This window comes from Camelina sativa, chromosome 19 (assembly GCF_000633955.1).
Source record: "Camelina sativa cultivar DH55 chromosome 19, Cs, whole genome shotgun sequence".
NCBI lineage: Eukaryota > Viridiplantae > Streptophyta > Magnoliopsida > Brassicales > Brassicaceae > Camelina > Camelina sativa.
In genome coordinates, this window is record NC_025703.1 from 5,645,017 (window position 1) to 5,666,643 (window position 21,627).

Below are 21,627 nucleotides of genomic sequence, written 5' to 3' on the forward strand. Positions count from 1 at the left end.
TTTTTTTTTTTTTTTTTTTTTCCATTTGACCCAAAAAAAAATTATATTTAATAGTTATATATTTCCCATCGCACGGAGATTGGAACAAAGAAACCGCCGTCGCCGGATCTGGTAGTGAGCGTAGATGAAGAACTACTTTCCGATCTTATAACCTTGTTTGTATATATATAAGATTCGCCCTCAGTTTTTGATCTCAAGGGTCGGCTTTACTTTTTTTTTCTTTCTTTTGGTGGTTTTTTTTTTTGCGTTTTTCCCATTTTCGACGGTCTCTGGATTGGGATTTCAATACCATGAGGAAGAAGCTCGATACTCGCTTCCCAGCTGTAAGTTTTTCTTCTCGAATCAAAAATTCCAATTTCTCTTATATTGCTTGATCTATTGGTTACGAATTATAACATTTAATATCTCATTTCTGGCGAATTGGTCTTTAGCAAATGACCTAGCAGTCTGTTTCGCCCCGTTTTTTTTTGTGTGTTTGTCATACAGCTTTAGTGATATGTGTTGTCAAGATCCGCTATGGAATATTTTTCCTGTTGTAACCTCTGATGATTTCATAAGTTAGATATTGTTGATGATGGTTTATCGTGTTTGAGTTAAGGCTGAAATATCTCTAATATGCTTTATAGTCTCATTCACAGATTTTGACTCTCCATTTGATTGCTAATGTTTTTTTTTTGTTTATCTCAATATGATTGATGATTATACAGAGCGCGCTTACTGTTGTTTCTTATCGTTACCATTTGCTTTATATCTCGCTTAGTAGACCATGGTGGCTTGTTTTCTTTGTATGATGCGTGTACACAATTTTCAGGCTCGTATTAAAAAGATTATGCAAGCTGATGAGGATGTTGGCAAGATAGCTTTGGCAGTGCCTGTCTTAGTCTGTGAGTCATCTTGCTATTGTTGTTGACTTCAGTTTCAAAGCAATTGGAACACTTTTTGGCTAAACTTAATGTTTACTTCTTACAGCAAAGTCTTTGGAATTGTTCTTGCAAGACCTTTGTGATCGTACGTATGAGATTACCCTTGAAAGAGGAGCCAAGACCGTCAGCTCATTGCACCTGTAAGCAAAACAGATTGCTTAACCTTTTATTTTTGCTTGCCTTCATTGCCTAAAGAACATGGAAGGGGTTTAGTTGAATGCATTGTTAAATTCTAGAGCTTTCACATACTGTGGTTTAAGAGTTAATATGATATTGTTAACCGGAAGAGCTTCCAATTCATAGGCCCTAATTTGACTGCGTCCAACATTAAGAGGATGTTTGTTTGATGTTACAGAACTTTATACCACGAATTTGGTATAAGGTCATTTTTGCTCTCTTCATACAAGTTTTGTGATATTACTACTGCACCCACGTTTATCAAAGTGTTTTGCTATTTACAGAAAACATTGTGTGGAAAGATATAACGTGTTTGATTTTCTGAGGGAAGTTGTGAGTAAGGTGCCTGACTATGGTCATTCGCAAGGGCAAGGGCAAGGGCAAGGGCAAGGCCATGGTGATGTTACCATGGATGATCGCAGCATCTCCAAGAGAAGGTTTGATTTTTTGGGTTCCATATGTTTCCAGTTATTTATTGATAAGTCTGTGCTAAGCTGATGTGAGATGGTTTATCAATACAGGAAGCCCATCAGTGACGAAGTGAATGACAGCGACGAAGAATATAAGAAGAGCAAAACGGTAAGCACATGTTCTTCTTGGGATATCATGCTCCATCATTCATTTCCTTACATTCGTTGAATATATTGGTATGGTGCTAATCACTGCAGCAAGAGATGGGGAATGCTAAGCCCAGTGGCAGGGGTGGTAGAGGAAGAGGGCGGGGAAGAGGTCGTGGTGGACGAGCTGCAAGAGCAGCCGAAAGAGAGGGACTCAACCGCGACATGGAACTAGAAACCGCCATAGCGGGACAGCCACCTCCAGAAGACAGTATTAAGATGCATCCATCAGAGTCATCACCACAAGAGAATGAGAAGAAAGACCTTGATGTCTCAGCAGCATCTAACGAAGACACCAAGCAACACCTTCAAAGTCCAAAAGAAGGCATCGACTTTGATCTCAACTCTGAATCTCTTGACCTAAATGAGACCAAACTGGCACCAGCCACAGGCACAACAAGCAGCGTAGCCACAGCCCCAGAGGAATATTCGGGATGGCCTATGATGGATATTGGCAAATTGGATCCAGCACAGCTTGCCAGTCTGGGTAAGAAGATAGACGAGGATGAAGAAGATTATGACGAAGAAGGCTAAGGCATGGCAGTACCATAGGATATATAGAGTAGCAACGTTTAGCGGTTTGTTTAGAAAATGCTTCCTTCCTTCTGTCGTCAAAATCTTCGTCCTTGCTTCCATTTATTGTATGAACCAAAGATTGTATGCGCTTTATGAAACTTCTTAATTTATTATCCTGATATGTTATTTAAGGTTTTATGGTTTACATCATCAGAATTTTAGATATCTTACAGAGTTAAGTTCACAACACTCAGAAGTACATAAACAGAGTAGAGGGACTAGTCATGGTGTTGCTCCATGTGGTTGAGATGAAGATCACCTTCATGGTTCTTGTGAACTTCCACCTTGAACTTTTCCTCTTTGTCCCCCCTCTTCAACTTCAGAAGCATGTTGAATTTTGCAGTCTCGCCAGTTACCTGCAGTCCCATGTTTTGTAATAATGAATTCATTAATCAGGCAATCACAAGGACTCAGGCTCTAGTATCATAACCAAGGAGAACCAATGTGTTGCTTAGAATCTTTGCTACTTCTAAATGCCAATTTGATATTCATTCAGTTACACTTATTTCGTTCTCTTTACAAACAACTATCTAAGATGAATTCTTAGCAAAACATTGTCAAACACTAACAAGTTCCGTATTGAAATCAATGAGTAAAACTTGTGGAATTAAGGGTGAAGATGAGTGAAACAAAGGCATACCTCAGCGTTAGCATGGACAACCTCCTGAAGTTCGTAGGGGAACAAGGAGTTAGACCTCTGCTGGATGGTCTTGACAGCATGCTCAGCAACGTGCTGCACTTCAGGATCATCTCCTGGAACTTCCCTCGATCCCGATCCATGTTCATCTGATCCATAATACCCAAATTTCATAAACAAACTCTTTCTCAACCATAATCTCTGCCTTTCCTACATATCTATATCCGGTGACATCATAAAGTCCTAATCAAGTAACTAACTAACTAGTCATATTCATACCTTTCTTGCAGCCAAGATCAGAGGGAGTAATGTTACTGGCAGGCTTGAACTCCTGTAACTCCTTGAAGTTCAACCACGGCTTCACCCACACTTTGGCTTCGTAAAGCTTCTTCTCACCAGCCTCGAGGATCTCGAGAGTCAGGTGATGCAGAGTTCCGGCAACAACTTGTTCTTTCGCCTTCACCACTCTCGCAAACTCAAGAAGTGCATTCTACGACGGTGAAAAAAATAAAATAATAAAGATCATCCCAACAAATCAATCGATCGCACAACATAAACGCATCCATCAATCAAACAAACAAGTACTGTTAACTGAAATTGAGGGATCAAGAGAAAAAAAACTCGGGACAAAATTACTCTAATCTCCTTCCGGATCAAAGACTATAACAGCATAAAACACACACATATCGAGACGACAAAAGAGATGTGAAAATCGAAAGATGATGATGAGAGAGATATGGAACCTCTTTCTTGTTATGCTCATCGACAGCGAAACGAGCGAGGCTCTCGACCTCACCACTGTTCTGATTGGAAGGGACATCGCGAACGCCGCCGAGTAAAGCCATGTCGTCGTTACAAAAGCCTAAATCACTGGCGATCAAAGAGGATATGAACAAGGGGAGAGAGACAACGATGAAGAAGAAGAGTAAGAAGAAACGGCTTCTCATTATTCGCAACCTTTATTTGGGGGGTCGGTGCTTTGTATTTTTAGATATTTTTCGTTTGTTCAGTCGTCGACATGTCAATTCGTGAACGCTTGGAATTTATCCACTACAGTTAATCCGCCGTGTACCGGATAAAAATGTGTTCCAATTGGTTTGATACTGGTTTACTTGGTATTGTTTTAATTTTACTTCAATTATAATGAAAATACTTTTACTACTCATTTGATTGGGGATGCACATGTATGAAAAGAGTATCGATTTGAGTTTTAAGATTGGTTTGATTCGGCCTCAATCGGCGGTTAAGCCACTCAAATTTACGGGAGAAACCCATACCGCCTAGCTTTTACACTCGAAAATGATGCTGGAGAGAGTGGCACGTTATACGAAAACGTGTCGGCAGAGTCGCAAAGAAATTGTCAAACACACCTTTACTTGTAATCGAAGTATATCTATACACTTTTTTGTCTATGCAATCTCATCTACCAGAGCCCATTAACGGCCCATCACAGATAACAAAATCGCAACAACATTAACGTGCATAGAGTTTCTTTTTTTGGGTCGCAATATCGAAGGATTCCTATATAATAGTATTACGGAAGCAAACAACTTCTTTGTTGTAGACTTAGATTTTAACCCGCGTGATCACTTTTTCTAAAACAAAAATATTTTTAAGTTTTTATTTGTTAATTTTGTTTGTTTTATTTAGTGCTTGAAATCATATAATTATATGTGATTGTTAATTCTATGATTTAACCCGTGGTATACCATGATTCTTTTATATATATAAGTGTCATTTTCACTGTTTTAATTTTGTATATATATATGTGAGTAAGATTGAGTTATTATGCTCTATATTATTATTGTAAACGGTTAATATACATCAATATATAAAACATAATATTATTATTCATGGAAACTATAAGAATGTTATTTGATGTATGTGTATATATAAATCTATACTAATAAAAAGTAGAAGCTATAAGCTCCTAAAGACGTCTACCTAGGATTTTAAACCACCAATAGGGATTTGACATATCACTAACTAACTTTTTAAAAATTTCTAGAATTTTCTATATTAAGAATTATCTTAAACAACCTATCAGGATTTGACATGTCATTCATTAACATTTTTTAAATTTCCAGAATTTTTTAGAAAAAGAAAAATCTATACTAATAAAAAGTATGAGCTATAAGCTCTTAAAGGCGTCCACTTAGGATTTTAAACCACCAATAGGGATTTGACATATCACTAATTAACTTTTTAAAAATTTCTAGAATTTTCTATATTAAGAATTATCTTAAACAACCTATCAGGATTTGACATGTCATTCATTAACATTTTTTAAATTTCCAGAATTTTTTAGAAAAAGAAAAATTTTAAATTTATGAAAATAAAAGAACTATGTACAATATCCCACATCGGCTAGAAATTTTTTACACAATGGTTCAGAACCAGTATAAATAATATTAATATGCTTCCAACAACGAATGAGCAGGAAAGCTTGATTTATCAGGCGTCCAAGTTTAAAAGTATATTTGGTTTGACCCAGTTTTTTATTTGATCAAACTAAAACTTTAAAAAGTTTCAAAAAATATATTATAATATTTAAAAATTTTAAATATTATAAATATTGAAACTTTTAAAAGTTCTTAGCTTTTAAAAAGTTTTTAAATATTATAATTTTTAAATTTTAAAAGTTTAAAATATTATAAATATTGGAACTTTTTAAAAGTTTCAAATTTTATATTTCGAAACCTTTTAAAGTTTAAAATATTATAAATATTTATGTAAAACATAAATTATCTTATTTATCTATGTTTGTGCTTTTTATTTCTGATGAGCTGTAAAACATATTTTTGTGTATGATTTTATAGATAAGTTGATATTTTTTCATTAATTTTTATTTTTTTATCTTATTTTTTATTTTTATGAGAAAAAATGATTTTGTTCTTGGAGTTTGATGGATTAACAAGTTGTGTGGTAGTCTAAAAAAAAAGGTTTTTTAGTGGAAGAATGTGAAGAAGTTGACGAAGATGAAGAAAAAAAAGAGTATAGCGAAGAACCAGACAGTAAAAATAATGATGACGATTACCACAAAATTTGACAATAGAAATGACAAGAAACAATATGAAGAATAAGAAAACATTGAATAAAAAACACGAAAGCATAGGTGGTAGCGATCAATTAAATATGAAAACGAGTTAAATTCATGATGATAAAATTGTTTTGTTTTTTTGGTGGTCAAAGAAATGGTTTAGGATATGTGAAGCCATCAGTTTAATTCGCCTCACCTGGATGTCAAGTTAAATTCATGTTTTTTTTATCGGATTTGATTTTATAACACAACTGATTTTTATATTTCAAAAAATTGTGTATCTGAAATTTAACCTTTTCCTTAATACTAATTTAAATTCTTTATAAGATAATATTTTACTACTGTCATCAATCATATATAGTTTTCATCAAAATATATCAAATATATTCATGCTACGCGTGGGTTCAAAACCTAGTGTATATATAAACTTATATTTATGGGGCTTTTTAATTATTTGTATTTCTAAAAAACCCTATATTAATTTACTGTCTAATACCACTAATTCCATAACTTAATACTTTCATATAAATAAAATGTTCACTAATAATAGTTGTATCATTGTATTGAATTGATTGAATAACAAAAAAAGAGTTGACCAAAACCAAACTTCAAAATCTAGTGATGTATGAGAAATAAAATAAAATACACAAAGAAACAAATAACCAAACTTCAACTCCAAAACATGTACCGCGGGTTAACACCCTTCAGCTTCTTGTCTGTATTCATCCATTTAGAAAGATGATACCGTTTGAGCTTTGATTATTATCCTCACCATGTTTGATTTTAAGAGTAATAACTTACTAATCATCCCTCATTTCAAAATTGAGCTTTTTAGTTGGGTTTTTCGCTTCAAGCATCTCTTCTCCCCGATGTTTACGACTTGACTAATCAAGTCTAGAAATAAAAAATTATATTATTAGTTGTAAACGATAATTTGGCTAGTAAATAGTAATATAGATCTGCACTGTTACAGTTTTTGATCAAATATACTTACCAGTCAACATGTTTTAGATCATCACTCATAAGTATGGATCTTCACACCCTAAAGTAAAAAAATTATAAACAAACAACATTAGAGACGACGACAAAATGTAAATATGAGAAGTAATAGTATGACATGGTTACAGGAAATAAGAAGAACTAGGAAAGAAAAGAAAACCTTTTTTGCAGCCAAACTGAACATCATATCTATTAGAAAGACAAATGTAGTAGCCATTGGAGTAATTTAATTTGTTTGCTTTTGCTATAGAGAAACAGTTTATTTTGTTTGGTGAACTTATATGATGCGAGTTAGACTATTTATAGTTATTTCATTATTTGAGAAGATTGTAGGGTTTAGGGCTTTCCTTAATCAGTTATCGAAATTCTTGAAGAGCACGTAAAAAGTATCTTCGACATATTAAAATTTTGGAAAAGTTTGAATATAATTTAGAAATTAGTAAATGAAATATGCTAGTAGTTATGAGTGTGAGTGTATATTACCAATTGTATAATCGAAGAAAATATCCTTGAAGCTATAGTATATCATTCCCGATTTTTATGTTAGTTTAGTTGTTCTAGTTTAACTTTTTTTTCCCAGAGAAATCTCAATTAAACATATTGACATAACTGCCATCTAAATATAAGGGAAGATACAATTAAGTGAAGATACAAAATTTAGAATTCTCTGCGTAATAAATTATTAAATCAATTTTGATTTCACTTGTTAATGTCATTTTCCTTTTTTTTCCAGAAAAATCTTACCAAAAGAGATTAACTATTCATAAATAGATATATATATATATATATATATATATATATATCGAAATATAAGGAAATATATCGTTTAATGAAGATCCAAGTTGGCGACAAAAGAAAATAAAATAAATGAAGATCCACAATTGCAAATTTTGGTATATTTAGTAACCAAAATTTTTAGGGATTAAATTTGTAAATAAATACTAATAAAAGGGTAGAATCCAAAATTTAAAAAATGTATATATAGATTAATTGAGTTAAGTAGAACTGTTTATTTTAGGAAAATCTGTAGGGGTTAATTAAGTAGAAATATTATTTTAGGAAACTCTATAAGGGTTAATATTGCAAATAAACAAATTAAATAAGATAAACTTCAAGGGCATAAACCAAAATGTACTTCAAAAATGTTAATATAGATATATTTCATAAGACTATATAATAGTTATAAGTTATTAAGTTATATTATTATTTGATTTATTAGTTGGTTACAAAATATGTTATATTGGTTATAACTATTAATTATATTTAGATTTAGGATATTCTTACAAAGGATATTCCAAAGAATAAAATAAATCTTCAAAAAATATATTTACATAAAGCAAAAAATCTCATAAATTAATTACTCTTAAGCGTGATTTTCGATTATGCAACCAAAATAAAATATTACCTAACACCTATATCCAAACTTTTAATATAAATCATTGACATTTCCATTCACGGGAATACACTATATTCATACAAAAAAAACATTATTGGTATAGTCTGGATTTACAGGTAAAAGGAAAGTATATTAATAAAATTAATACATTAATAATTTAAGTATATTATTTGTATATTCTAAATTTACGGGTTCACTTGATTATTGATAATCGAGATTTACAGGTTCTCTTGATTATTTTAAGTGTATTATTACTAATAACAAGGAATCTTGAACACAAACTATAATATCTACAGAAATTTTACTTTAATCATTCACACTATTATTAACCAATTAATTCGAAAAAATAATACCACTTTAAATAATACACTAAGTTCACTTCACTGTTTTTAATATCTTATGATTACTATAGTATATATTCCCATAATATATTAATTAAGACAAGTTTTTCATAATATTTTTTTCCATCCAAGTAAGGTATTAGTAAGAATAGAATTTCTATTGAAATTAATGTTCCTTAAAAAAACACACCAATCTAATTAAATATATATTATCAGCGTATATTTTTTCCTGTAAAATGTGGCCTTGTATTTTATTTTTTAAATGTGTCGCCTACCTTGGGCAATTGTCCTTTTCCTAAGAGGCGCAAGGCTCTGAATGCTGTCAAACAATTATTTACAAGTAAATGAAGTAATTTGTCCCCTCTAGGGAATGTGAGGAACTATTTTGGTAGGGATTTTAAGGATGGGACTTGGGAATCCCACTTGCAATAATAAAGCCAATAACTTTGGCTGAGCTTTGGGACTCCAAAATTGAAAAACGAAGAAAGGGAGGAGAAAACGATGAAGACAAAAGAAACGGTTCAACAATTGGTTCAGTGCTGTTTTGTCATCGAGATGTCTATCTAATGGTGGTTGTTGTTCCATCTCAGCTCCACAATTGGTTCGATGTTGGTTTTGTTGGTACAATGTTAATAATTGTAGTTCTAATTAAATTACATGTGTGAAAATATTTTCGGAAGTACTGTAGAGAAATTTAAGTTTAGATTTTGGTAGGATGCGTCTGTGATTTGTGTTAAAATAGATTAGATAGCTTGGTGGAACAGAGCAAGATGAACTGAATAATTCAATTAATCTGAAAGTGATGAGTCTTATAAAGACTTTACAAAAACTAGAATCCCGAAACAAAATGCAACCGAAACAAACTCTAGCTCGTGTCCTACAAACCAGGACAATGACTTATTCAACTTGGAAACATTCAAGCTAAACCCAAAACACGTTTTATTCTTCAATTCTTCCCCTAAACTGGAACGTCTCCTTCCAGTTTACTCTTTCTCACAGCACACTCCCATTCTTCTCCTTAGCTTCTCGAACACATCAAGTTTGACAGCCTTGGTCATGATATCCGACAATTGATCTTGAGTAGAACAGTAATCCAACTTTATGACTCCATCATTCACCAATTCACGCAAGAAATAAAACATTACATGAATGTGTTTGCTCCTTCCATGTAGTACATGATTCTTGCACAATTTGATGGTAGAATTGTACCCTCTCCTTGAACATAACCAATTTCTTCAAGTATGTTCGTAAGCCACACTGCCTGACACGCCCCATAAGCTGCTGCAACGAACTCAGCTTCAGTAGTTGACAAAGTCACTATTGACTACTTCTTTGATGCCCACGAAACTGCTCCTCCTCCAAGCATGAAAACATAATCGGAAGTACTCTTCTGATCATCTATATCTCTTGCATAATCACTGTCCACAAACCCGACAAGCTCCTTCCCTTCCCCTTGCTTGTATCTGATGCCGTATTCAGTGGTTCCTTGGACATACCTCAAGATTCTTTTTGCAGCCAACATATGAGCCTCATTGGGATTCTCCATGTAGCGACTAACTAGATTTACCGAGTATATCACATCTGGTATAATTGCTGTCAAATACCTTAAACTTCCTACAAGTTGTTTGAACATCGTGGGATCAACAGCTTCTCCAGCTCCCACTCTTGACAATTTGTGACCAGGTACGATAGGATTTTTAACTGCATTGCAGTTCTCCATGCCGTACTTCATCAGTCTGCATACTTTTGCTAGCTGATGAAAATCCCTCTCTCATCTTGAACAACTTCAACCCCCAAAAAATACTTCATCCTTCCAAGGTTTGTCATCGAGAACTCCAACATCATCGACCTTTTGAACTCTTCCAACATTGAGAGCGAGCTGCCTGTATAAATCAAATCATCCACATACAGACTTACAATGAGGATGTCGTCTCCGTTCTTCTTCACGAACAGTGTGTGTTCATAGTAAGCTTTCTCGAACTTCTCCTTCTGAAAATAGCCTTCAATGCGGCTGTACCAGGCTCTCGGTGCCTGTTTAAGCATGTACAATGTCGTCCTCAGTTTGTAGACCTTGTTGGACTCTTCCTTGACTACGAATCCCTTTGGCTGCTCTACATAGACCTCCTCATCCAACTCTCCATGTAAAAATGCACTTTTCACATCAAGTTGGAACACTCTCCAATTGTTTTTTGCAGCCAAAGCGAGGATCGATCTGATTGTGTCCCATCTGACAACTGGCGCAAAGACTTCATGAAAGTCCACTCCATACTTCTGATGATATCCTTTTGCTACCAGCCGTACCTTGAACTTGTCCACTTCTCCTCTCTCGTTAAACTTGGTTTTATACACCCACTTGACTCCAATCACTTTAGCTTCCAGTGGCAACTCTACCAGCTCCCAAGTGTTGTTGTCCTCAATGGCTTTGATCTCAGCCTCCATGGCTTTTCTCCACACATCATGCTGCACTGCATTCTCGAAGCGATCCGGATCTGCAGACGCAATAACCAAGGCGTAAATGTCATCATCTTCTTCAGAGATCAGAAAACCTGCATTTCCTGCGCTGTCACCAACATAGTAATCTTTCATCCAAACAGGCGTTTGGTGATTTCTTTTTCCTCCAGGAACTGCAGGTACTTGATTGGAGCTGATCTGTTGAGTCTCTTCTTCTTCTCCACCTCCTTCCTCATCATGTTCTGGTGAATTTGGTGATGCAGCTTCATTTGCGTTTTCTGCTTCTGTATTCGCTTCTCCATCTATTTCTGTTACCTCCTCATCAAAAGCTACTTCTATAGACTGGAGATCATCATCCCAATTCCAGCCTATGGTTTCATCAAAGTGCACATCCCTACTTATCACAATCTTTTTCGTTGTAGGATTGTACAGCCGATACGCCTTTGATTATTTGCTCAGTCCGAACATCACACATTTGACGCTCTTTTCGTCTAGCTTGATTCTTCTCTCATACGGCACCAAAGCAGACGCCACACATCCAAAGATCTTTAGGTGCCCCACCGATGGTTTATGTTGGCTCCACTTCTCTTTGGGTGTGATGTCTCCTAATGCTCAGATGGACATATGTTTAGAATATGAACCGCATATTGAACAGCCTCCGCCCAAAACCTTCTTGGTACCGACATTTCCAGCAACATACACCTTGTCATGTTCATGATACTTCTATTCTTCCTCTCTACAACACCATTTTGTTGTGGTGTGTATGCAGCAGTGAGTTGGCGCTTGATTCCACTCTCCATGCAGTAGTCTTCAAACGCCTTAGAATTGAACTCTCCTCCTCTGTCTGTTCTCAAACATACCAAAGCTAGTCCCAATTCTCTCTCAACTTCTGCTTTAAACTCCTTGAAGGTCTGCAAAGCTTCTGATTTTTCTGACAGCAAAAATGTCCAACATTTCCTGATGTAGTCATCAATGAAGTTGATAATGTACCTCTTCCCACTCTCTGACACCAGAGAGATGGGTCCCCATATGTCGATGCGTACCAACTGCAGAGCTCGTGATGCTCTCCACTCACTCCTCTTTGGAATACTATCACGGTTCTGTTTTCCCTTAAGATATACGTCACAGGTGGCCTCTGCTTCTTCTAGACTTGCAACTGGCAGCTCATTGACCATCTTTTTCTCAGCTAGATTCTTCAGACCCCTGTAGTTGAGATGTCCAAATCTCTTGTGCCACAATTGTTCTGCTTTTTCGATCACTTGCAGACATTTGCTCCCCTCCACTTCTTTTGTTTTTCTTACTGCAGCACGAATCACAAACATCCGATTTTTGGTCATGTTTGAATACATTACCAACCTCTTTTGCTCCTTGTGCCAGACCTCACACGCATCATTTTCAATGATTACTCGCAGCCCCTTTTGTTGTAACTGACCTAGACTAAACATGTTGTTTTTTAGACCAGGCACAAAGTAAACCGATGTGATCACTCTGATGGTGCCATTGATCTCCAAGCGCAAGCTTCCCTTTCCCTCCACCATCATTCTTCGATCATCATCAAGTCTGACATTTTGGCGAAAATTATCATCAAACTCAACTAAGCACTCCTTTGTGCCGCACATATGATTGCTGCATCCTGAGTCTAAGAACCAGACATGCTCCTCTTCTCCCTTCTCAATGTCGACATATGACATTAACACCATTTCTTCTTCCATTTCTGCATAATTAGCTTCTTTGTCCCAGTCTGGACACTCGTATTTGTAATGCCCCATTTTGTGGCATTTGTAACACTCTACCATCTCCTTCGAGGTGTTTCCACGTCCCCTACCTTGGTAACCACCTCGACCTCGTCCTCGGTTTGGAGAGCTTCCTCTGCCTCTACCTCCGCCATAAGTAGGCCTCCATTGACCTTCCACATTCAAGGCATGCTCCTCTCCTCTATGTTTGCTTAAATTCTGCTCATGCACCATCAACGAGCTTTGCAGTCCATCCACTGACATCATCTTGATGTCATTTGATTCTTCGATGGCACATACTACGTATGTGAACTTCTCCACCAGAGTTCGTAGGATCTTCTTCACCACCTTTGAATCTGGCATGTCTTCTCCCAAATTTCTCATGTTGTTGGCAACCTCCATCTCTCTTGAGAAATAGCTGTCAATGGTCTCACCATTCTTCATCTCAAGGATCTCAAACTCTCTGCGCAACCTCTGCAATTGTGCGCTTTGAACCCTGTCATTCCCTTGAAACTTCCGCTTCATCGACTCCCACAAATCCTTGGATGTCTCCTTTTTTGTGATTGTTTTTAGGATGGTCTTGTCGATGGATGCAAACAGGTAGTTCTTTACCTTGTGATCTGTGACGGTCTTCTCCGCAATCTCCGTTCTCTGTGGTCCGGTAAGGATCACATTCCTCTCCTGCCGTGGAATCCCAGTCTCAATGAGATCCCACCACTCCTTGGATTTGAGCAGATTCTCCATGAGCATCGCCCAGTGTTCGTAGTCCCCATCGAACTTAGGTACGATCAATGCGTCCTTCTCACTCATTCTCTCTGTGTTTGTTTTGATTAAGAAAGGCTCTGATACCACTTGTTAAAACAGATGAGATAACTTTGTGGAACAGAGCAAGATGAACTGAATAATTCAATTAATCTGAAAGGGATGAGTCTTATAAAGACTTTACAAAAACTAGAACCCCGAAACAAATGCAACCGAAACAAACTCTAGCTCATGTCCTACAAACCAGGACAACGACTTATTCAACTTGAAAACATTCAAACTAAACCCAAAACACGTTTTATTCTTCAATTTGGCCTCCATTGGTAAATTTTAAAAAGGATGATTGTCTATAAAATAAATTAATATTGTAGACACCTTTTTATTTTTTCATCTTCCTATAGATATTAATATTCTTTTTTATAAGACAATCACATTAAACTAGTAATTATAAAAATTGTTTAAGACACTCATATTGAGTATTATCAATAAAAGATGCTACAGTCAAAAGACCTTTTGAATCTCATCTACCAAATTCCATTCCAACTCTCATAATTCAAAATCTCAAATATATAAAAGAAGCAAGAATATAAAAAAAGTTTTATTTAGATTGATATTTCCTTGTATACAAAGCTAACTTTATATAAAAGAGATTTTTTTATTTTGATATTCCCTTGGATACATGGCTAACTTTATATAGAAGAGTCTTTATTTAGTTTGATATTAGCTTACTGTTTGGATACAAAGCTGCATAATGATCCTCTCTCCTCCTTAAAAAGCAGCATCGAGGGTGACCTCCTTAACAAAGGGCTGTTGGTTGTAGCAATCAAGGTGTAGTCCAGGATCAATCCTCAACATGTCACAGTACCTCTCATAATACTGGATACGATACTTGACGATCGGGTTTGTGCCAATTCCACACTCATGTCCGCCGTTAATAATATTTGTAATCACTCCGTAACCCGGAGATCTATTCGCGTCATAGTCGACTCTAGAAGGGTTCCACTGACCGGTGATCACGGCGTGGCACGACGGTTTGGGAGGCTGAGCAGTCATCCAGAACCAAATCGCGGTTTTGAAAGCGATCACTGTGTCATTAACCACGATGTTTGGGTTGTTGAGTAAGTCAACTCCTATGTCTCTCCCGCATGGACCGTAATTGTAGTTCCCCAACAGCTGCATCGGTCCTCTTCCGTAGTAGCTTTCGCCAGTTGCGCATGGCCATGTGACATTCTGTGTCGCGTCACAGTAGTCTGAAGTAGGATTCACTTGTTCCTTGTAACAGTATCCCCATGAATAGGGTCCGTCCGGTGCTCTACCTACGTACACGTATAACCGTCCATTTTATCAATATAATATGTTTGGCGACAAAATTTTTATTTATATATATTGTCACAACTCTAAAATTAATATAGCCATACGTACGTTTGAGTTTACATGGTTTCTTTTAAGACATTTAATAAATAAATAAAAAATTTGATGCAAACTCAAACGTATAAACTGCGTTTCAAACAATCGAAAGTTGAATAATGGTGATTAATTATTACCTGTGGTTTCTTGGGAAGTCTGCCCGAAGAAGGCGGCGATCTCCTTCTTCCTTGCGTCTGTGTCTCCGGTGGTGCCAAATTCAGGGAAGGACTTTGCAGCAGTGATAAAGGCGTCGTAAGTGTAGAAACCTCTAGCAGGGCATAGAAAATGGTTCCTATGCAAAAGCATATCTTCGAACAGAGATTTTGTAATGATGTCCGATAGATCGCCGCTGCTGGGTCCAGAAGGAGGCCAGCAATTGCTTTGGCAGCCAGGCTGCTTACAATAATCTTCGGTGGTACCGCAATATCCGTAATGGCTGCAGCACATATCGTTGGGGCAGAGCGCTCCGTCGGCGTCCTTACCACATTGTTTGACTAAGGAAAATGACAAGAGAAAGTGAGAAGATGAGGTAGAAAAATTTATAGATTTTCATATATTTTACTCAAAATTATATGGATTTCATTTTTTAGGCAAGGTTTTGAAGCAGGTGAGGTAATAATTTAAGTACGTGTTTTGTAGGCATCCAATAATTTATCTATGTTTATAAGATATAACTACATCGTATGATTACCTTCAGGTATAGGAGGAGGATTGTCGTGAGGCCAGCAATTGCTTTGGCAGCCAGGCTTCTTACAATAATCTTCGGTGGTACCGCACATATCGTCGGGGCAGAGTGCTCCGTCGGCCTCCTTACCACATAGCTTGGCCGAGGAAAATGATAAGAGAAGTGAGAAGATGAGGAAGATCAAAAGATAAGTCTTCATTTTGCTTTTAGTTTTATGGTTTTCATTTTGTAGGCATAGAAGGGGTGTATATATAGTAGTTTTACAAGATGCAACGTATGAGTGTTAAATCGCAAAATTTTATAATTTTTCCATTGCTAGATAATATGTGTGGAGTGATATGCTCAAATTAAACCCTAGAGCTACTCTCTCAAATTAAGAAATTACTGTAGTACTTAGGGTTCGAATTCCACAATAACTCAAGACTACACAATAAACTATAGAGTTTTATAATTAAGCCAAACAAATTAATTTGAATTAAAATAAACAATGCAAAAATTAAACAAACAGCAGTAAAAAAATGTCTTTATTTCTCACACAAATTAAAATATCACACAAATTAATTGAATAGATATGTCATCATTTCTCACACAAATTAAAATATCACTATTAAAACTAATTAAATAATTACATACAATATTAAAGCAAAATTTCACTAAAATTTAATTACAAATATACAAGTCAAAATTATATTGATTTTTTAAAAATCATTATAAGTAAAATATTCTAAAAAGCTATAAAAACATATCAATTAATATAAAGATAATAAAAATAAAGAACATATAACTTATTAATATCTATACTATTAATCGGGGAACACATATAACGCCCCTATACCAAAACCAAAAAGAAAGGAAGAATAAAGAAAAAAAAAAAGACAAGAGCAATTTGATAACTTTCCATAGCCAAAGCACGCGGATTTTAGGCACCCGGTTCAATCATATTGGGATCCGGATTAATGGAGGGCGCTTTGCCAATCTACTCCTGTAGCCAATCATTTTTTTTTCATAAAATTAAAGATAAACAACCTAGATTTAGGAAATAAGTTTATAATAAAACCATTCAAAAAGGTGGAGCGAGTAACCAAAAAAACTTATTTCATCATTAAATTTATATTTGATATCGAATATGTGATTTCAAGATTAATAAAAAGTATAAATATATATGCACATTTGTCTATGCAATATTGCAAATCATCTACAAAGCCCACTTAGAGGCCCACGGGAAATTTCATACAATTATTACATTATTATACTCTCCATGTTCTATTTTTTTTTTTAATTTACAAGCACAAAGTTTAATTATTAAATTAATTACATTTTTTTATCTTTCTATTGCATTGAAAACATAATTTGTATTTATTTAATTAGAATTAATCAACAATTAAGAGAAATCCTGCAGAATATTAAAAGTCATAAACCATCAAATTAAACTAAAGATAGCATGAAATCTTGACAAAAAAAATTCTTAAACAACTTTTGTAGTGGAAGAAAGGGAATACTGTAACTTCTTGGACAGAGTTTTTTATTTGTCTGATATATAACTGTTTTGATACAAAGCTGTATTTTTCTTTTTTAATAGCAGCGCTATTCAATCACGGTAATCAAAGATGCATAACTATTAAATAGCAGCGTCGAGGAGGCCGTTTACAAAGGACCTTTGGTTGTAACAATCAAGGTTACCTCCAGGATTAACCCCAAATATGTTACAATACCTCTGATAAAACCCTATACGATCCGCTACTCTCCCGTCTTGACCACGTCCGCACTCCAATCCACCGTTAATGATGTTCGTAATCACTCCATAACCTGGTAATCTCCCGGCCGCACGGTCAGCGTCTGACGGCTGCCATTGGCCGGCTATAACGGCGTGGCACGATGGTTTGGGAGGCTGAGCGGTCATCCAGAACCAAATCGCGGCTTTGAAAGCGATCACTGCGTCGTTGGCTACGAGGTCAGGGTTGTTGAGTAAGTCAACTCCTATGGCTCTTCCGCATTGACCACGTCAGCTGCATCGGTCCTTGTCCGTAGTAGCGTTTGTCTCGTGCGCATGGCCACGCGGCACTTGGTTCACAGTAGTTTGAAGGAGGATCACGTTCTTGCTTGAAACAGTAGCCCCATGAATATGGTCCGTCCGGTGCTGTTGGCCACCCACCTACACATGTAACCATCCTTTTCATCAATAAATATGGTCACAACTTTCCATTATTTAAGTATGTAATTTGGAAATTGGAATATTCTCGTAACTCGTAAGTTTCTTGATTGATTACTTGCGTATAATTATGAATACTGTGTAGATCTTTTCTCTTTATTAAAAAAAATGTGTGTAGATCTTTTCTAGATGAAATTGTTAATCAGTTACGTACCTGTGGTTTCGTGGGAAGTCTGGCCGAAGAAGGCGGCGACCTCCTTCTTCCTTGCGGCTGTGTCTCCAGTGGTGCCAAAGCCAGGGAAGGACTTTGCAGCGTTGATAAAGGCGTCGTAAGTGTAGAAACCTTTAGCAAGACAAGCAGCGTCGTTCCTATGCTTAAGCATATCTTCGAATTGAGATCTTGAAATGATGCCAGAAAGGTCGCCGGTGGGGCCAGGAGGAGTACCGCCGGGAGTGCACTGGCTTTGGCAGCCAGGCACCTTACAGTAAGGTTCAGTGTCACCGCACCATCCGAACTCACTGCAGCATAGACCGTTGGGACAGAGTGCTCCTCCGGCTTGACGACCACATTGCTCGGCTGATGAAAGTGATAAAAGAAGCGAGAAGAGGAGAAGGAGGAAAAGATTAGTCTTCATTTTCCTCGAAGTTTTATGGTTTTCTTTTTCCTTTCTTCTTTTTTTGTATGCATGAAGGATATATATAGTAGCTAATATCCAATATTCAATTAATGTGTGTTAAATCACGTCAAATTTTCTGATAGGTTATAGTTTGATATGTTTGTGGAGTATGGCTATGGGCAAGAAACAGTATTTGGTAGGTTTGTTTTTTAAAATTATATTCCTCTTCCGTCAATGTTGATTTGTTTTTGGGAATTATCCATGTTTATCCACAAGTTATAACTTTCTACGTATGAAAAACTATGCTAAATTTGGTAGAAGAACACCAGTGTTCGAAGACCGCAAGCATAACAAAGTACAATACTCTTTTTGAGATTTAATTCTGCATATGTGAGTACTAAAAAAAAACACTTTGTAGATATATCTTAACTATAGTCACTATCGACGTGATGAATGGACATGTTGTAAGTTTGGGTGGTCGTCTGAAAATACGTTGCTCGAGTTGCGGACTAATTAAACGGTGATGTAAGTGTGTACTAATTTAATCACACACACAAACATAATCTCTATCAATTATTATTTTTTGATGTATATATACACAATGCTTGACTTTTTCTAAGACAGGTCACAGGAGTTGCAAGAATACTCAAGAATACGTATAACGTGGTGGAGACATGGAAATAGACGTGTCCAAATCTTTAACTATGAATGTTGGCAAAAAAAAATTCAACTTCAATTATGAATACGAGGCGGCTGGTTCATGATTTGTCTAAAAGAAATCGAGACTTCGAGAATGAATAATAAGGTAACGTATAGCATTAATAATGACTCAAACTATATTCATGGCATTGAAAATTTCCAACTACTCATGATGACTTTTTCTCTTCATTTCTTATTTTAATGGTTTAATCAAAAGTACCGTGTCATGGTTTTACAGACTGAAAAATCCGAAATCTCGACGAAACCTGCGTGCTCTTCTTATATATATAATTGACTGACTACTATAGATGATACTACACCTATACGTTGACTGAGTGAGTCTATAACACTGTGGGCTGCGTTGCAGTCACTTTCGGGTTAAACAATAAAATGTGATAGGCACAAATTTGACAATTAATCATAGAAGCAAATGAAGAACCAAATCTAGTTAGGGCAGTTGCATATGGTGACATGATGGCACTACAATAAATAATAGCATCCCACAAAATTATATCAAAGGTGACACACCCTTCAAGCAACAAACAATGTCTCATCCTGATTCTTAGAACCCAACAATCTCCACATATTGTATTACATGCAAATACAACTTGAACCCCCCGCTTATAGTGAATGCTTACCCTAGTCGCAATATAAATCTGACTAGGTATATTATTATTCTTTTCGATTTTCTGGTCACAATTCATAGCTAAAGAAACCTTTGCTATCCAACCAAAACAACTTACGTCAATACTTTTTTCTCTCTCTCTCCCGTCAGAAGTCGGCGAATGGATTGACTAAATGAGATATCGGATTTATACAATGAACTCTATTTTCTTTTCTGTTTTCAATGTTTCACATAGATCATAATCCTTAGTTACATGTTGCACTTGGACTTCTAGTCCGGTAAAAAGGTAATGTTTTTTGGGCAAAAAAGGTAATAGTTTTAGTAAGTACTACTACTGTTACGCCAATCCTATATTTGATATAATAAGGTTTTAATCAAAACGTAGATAATCCTCTCTCATGATTTTCGGTTTCAATTTTAATCATTAATTAAGTTGATCTCAACCGTCCACGTGGATGAATGGAGGGAGCATCGAACGATTTGGATTTGTTCCGCTTTGAAGTCGGTTAATTAGTGTGATCATCTTTATATAAACAAACTCAGTCGTACGAAAGCAAACAAAACGGTACAACAACAATGGGAGGAGATAGAGATGCCAAGAGACAGAAGACGACGGAGATGGACAACAAGGTAGAGGAGAAGGTCGAGAAGACGGAGACGGCGAAGGTCGACAACAACAAGAATGAAGAATCAGCAGGATCCGTCGATTTCGAAGAACTACGTGACGATCTCTTCCGTGAAGCAGCAAAACTTGTCTCCGACGATCCCTCCACCAAAATCGCCATCTTCTTCACTCCTCCTTCTTCTTCTTCCCAGTCGGACGTATCTATGTACTCCTTTGGCCATCCCTCTGTCGATGGCGTTGTTAAAACTTTCCTAAAGGATGAAGAAGACGAGGATGATGCGGAGGAAGAGGATGATGATGATGCGGAGGAAGAAGATGGCTCGTCGCAAGGGTTTTGGTGGGAGGATAAGAAGCTACTCGAGTCGACGAATCCGGAAGAGTTACAAGCCGCGTATGATAGGATGGTGAGGCTGAGGGACCGTATGGTTCTCCAAATAGACGACGAAGCCAAATTGAAACTAGCTCATGATTCTGGGAATCAGCAGGAGGATCTTCTTCTTCCCAACGACAAAGAAGCTCAACCCAAACCCTAAGGCGGCTGATGCATTTCCAAGTCTACTTGCCCCGTAATTATAGCTTTTAAAAAAAAAATTATATTCGTAATAGGAGTTTCGATTCGAGATTAGGTTAATTTCTAATCATCTTATCGCTTGGTTTTTTTTTTTAACATCAATGAATCTTGTCTTATGGTTTCATTTTAACATCAATGAATCTTATCTTATGGTTTCATTTTAACATCAATGAATCTTATGGCTTCCAATTATCCATTGTTGTTTTCTATACATATATGCTTAAGAAACATAGAATTCGGAAATCATATTTTCATTCACATTAGAGAGGGATGTGAAAAGAAACAACGAGTATTGAATGTCTTTAGTTCTCTCTTAACACCAATGGTTCCTTTAAAAGGTTTGTGTCGGGTTTCACTTCAGCGTATGATGATGAGTTTTTAGCGCTACTCCTTCTCCATAAGCTTGTATTATTGCTGCTTTCTTCAACATTTGTGGGTGGTGTCTGGACGTGATGAAGACAAACTTGGACTGCATCATGTACTCTCACGTAGAACCATTCCCTGCCAATAAGCTCCACAATGCCTGATCTTGCCAGAATCAATAGAACCTCTTTGTTCGGGTTCGATATCGCAAGCTGGCTCCATTGACAAATATAA

General features: G+C 36.2%; 5 protein-coding genes and 1 pseudogene across 6 annotated transcripts in view; 2 read left to right on the top strand and 4 right to left on the bottom strand.

Annotated features, from left to right (window-relative positions):
• LOC104765013 (dr1-associated corepressor-like) lies at positions 18–2,424 on the top strand. The gene is made up of 6 exons (XM_010488665.2): positions 18–323; positions 812–884; positions 970–1,063; positions 1,385–1,537; positions 1,622–1,679; positions 1,769–2,424. The coding sequence occupies exons 1-6, from the start codon at positions 291–293 to the stop codon at positions 2,249–2,251; spliced, it is 894 nt and encodes a 297-aa protein (XP_010486967.1). The 5' UTR covers positions 18–290; the 3' UTR covers positions 2,252–2,424.
• Positions 2,383–3,946, bottom strand: LOC104765012 (cysteine proteinase inhibitor 6). The gene is made up of 4 exons (XM_010488664.2): positions 3,674–3,946; positions 3,210–3,420; positions 2,934–3,079; positions 2,383–2,649 (listed from the first exon to the last, which is right to left on the bottom strand). Exons 1-4 carry the CDS (start codon positions 3,875–3,877, stop codon positions 2,512–2,514), a joined length of 699 nt encoding a protein of 232 aa, XP_010486966.1. The 5' UTR covers positions 3,878–3,946; the 3' UTR covers positions 2,383–2,511.
• Positions 14,327–15,961, bottom strand: LOC104765014 (endochitinase CH25-like). The gene is made up of 3 exons (XM_010488667.2): positions 15,751–15,961; positions 15,197–15,553; positions 14,327–14,968 (listed from the first exon to the last, which is right to left on the bottom strand). Exons 1-3 carry the CDS (start codon positions 15,941–15,943, stop codon positions 14,421–14,423), a joined length of 1,098 nt encoding a protein of 365 aa, XP_010486969.1. The 5' UTR covers positions 15,944–15,961; the 3' UTR covers positions 14,327–14,420.
• Positions 17,233–18,580, bottom strand: LOC104765015 (annotated as a pseudogene).
• LOC104765018 lies at positions 20,237–21,200 on the top strand. Its single transcript, XM_010488671.2, has one exon. It carries the CDS (start codon positions 20,411–20,413, stop codon positions 20,990–20,992), a length of 582 nt encoding a protein of 193 aa, XP_010486973.1. The 5' UTR covers positions 20,237–20,410; the 3' UTR covers positions 20,993–21,200.
• Positions 21,056–21,627, bottom strand: part of LOC104765017 (probable sulfate transporter 4.2) — a 4,868-nt gene continuing 4,296 nt past the window's right edge. For both annotated transcript variants that reach the window (XM_010488670.2, XM_010488669.2), the window contains exon 17: positions 21,056–21,605. In XM_010488670.2, coding sequence (XP_010486972.1) covers positions 21,333–21,605 — 273 coding nt within the window. In that variant the 3' untranslated portion in view covers positions 21,056–21,332. The remainder of the gene's footprint in view (positions 21,606–21,627) is intronic.

Bases quoted from the DNA above. Each gene is read 5' to 3' on its own strand.
- LOC104765013 (XM_010488665.2), top strand. From the start codon at position 291: ATGAGGAAGAAGCTCGATACTCGCTTCCCAGCT. The intron at 324-811 runs GTAAGTTTTTCT...CACAATTTTCAG, and splicing joins TCGATACTCGCTTCCCAGCT to GCTCGTATTAAAAAGATTAT. The intron at 885-969 runs GTGAGTCATCTT...TACTTCTTACAG, and splicing joins GGCAGTGCCTGTCTTAGTCT to CAAAGTCTTTGGAATTGTTC.
- LOC104765012 (XM_010488664.2), bottom strand. From the start codon at position 3,877: ATGAGAAGCCGTTTCTTCTTACTCTTCTTCTTCATCGTTGTCTCTCTC. The intron at 3,080-3,209 runs GTATGAATATGA...ATTATGGATCAG, and splicing joins TGATCTTGGCTGCAAGAAAG to ATGAACATGGATCGGGATCG. The intron at 2,650-2,933 runs GTATGCCTTTGT...ATGGGACTGCAG, and splicing joins TTGTCCATGCTAACGCTGAG to GTAACTGGCGAGACTGCAAA.
- LOC104765014 (XM_010488667.2), bottom strand. From the start codon at position 15,943: ATGAAGACTTATCTTTTGATCTTCCTCATCTTCTCACTTCTCTTATCA. The intron at 15,554-15,750 runs GTAATCATACGA...CATTTTCCTTAG, and splicing joins TCCTCCTCCTATACCTGAAG to TCAAACAATGTGGTAAGGAC. The intron at 14,969-15,196 runs GTAATAATTAAT...ACGTGTACGTAG, and splicing joins GACTTCCCAAGAAACCACAG to GTAGAGCACCGGACGGACCC.
- LOC104765018 (XM_010488671.2), top strand. From the start codon at position 20,411: ATGGGAGGAGATAGAGATGCCAAGAGACAGAAGACGACGGAGATGGAC.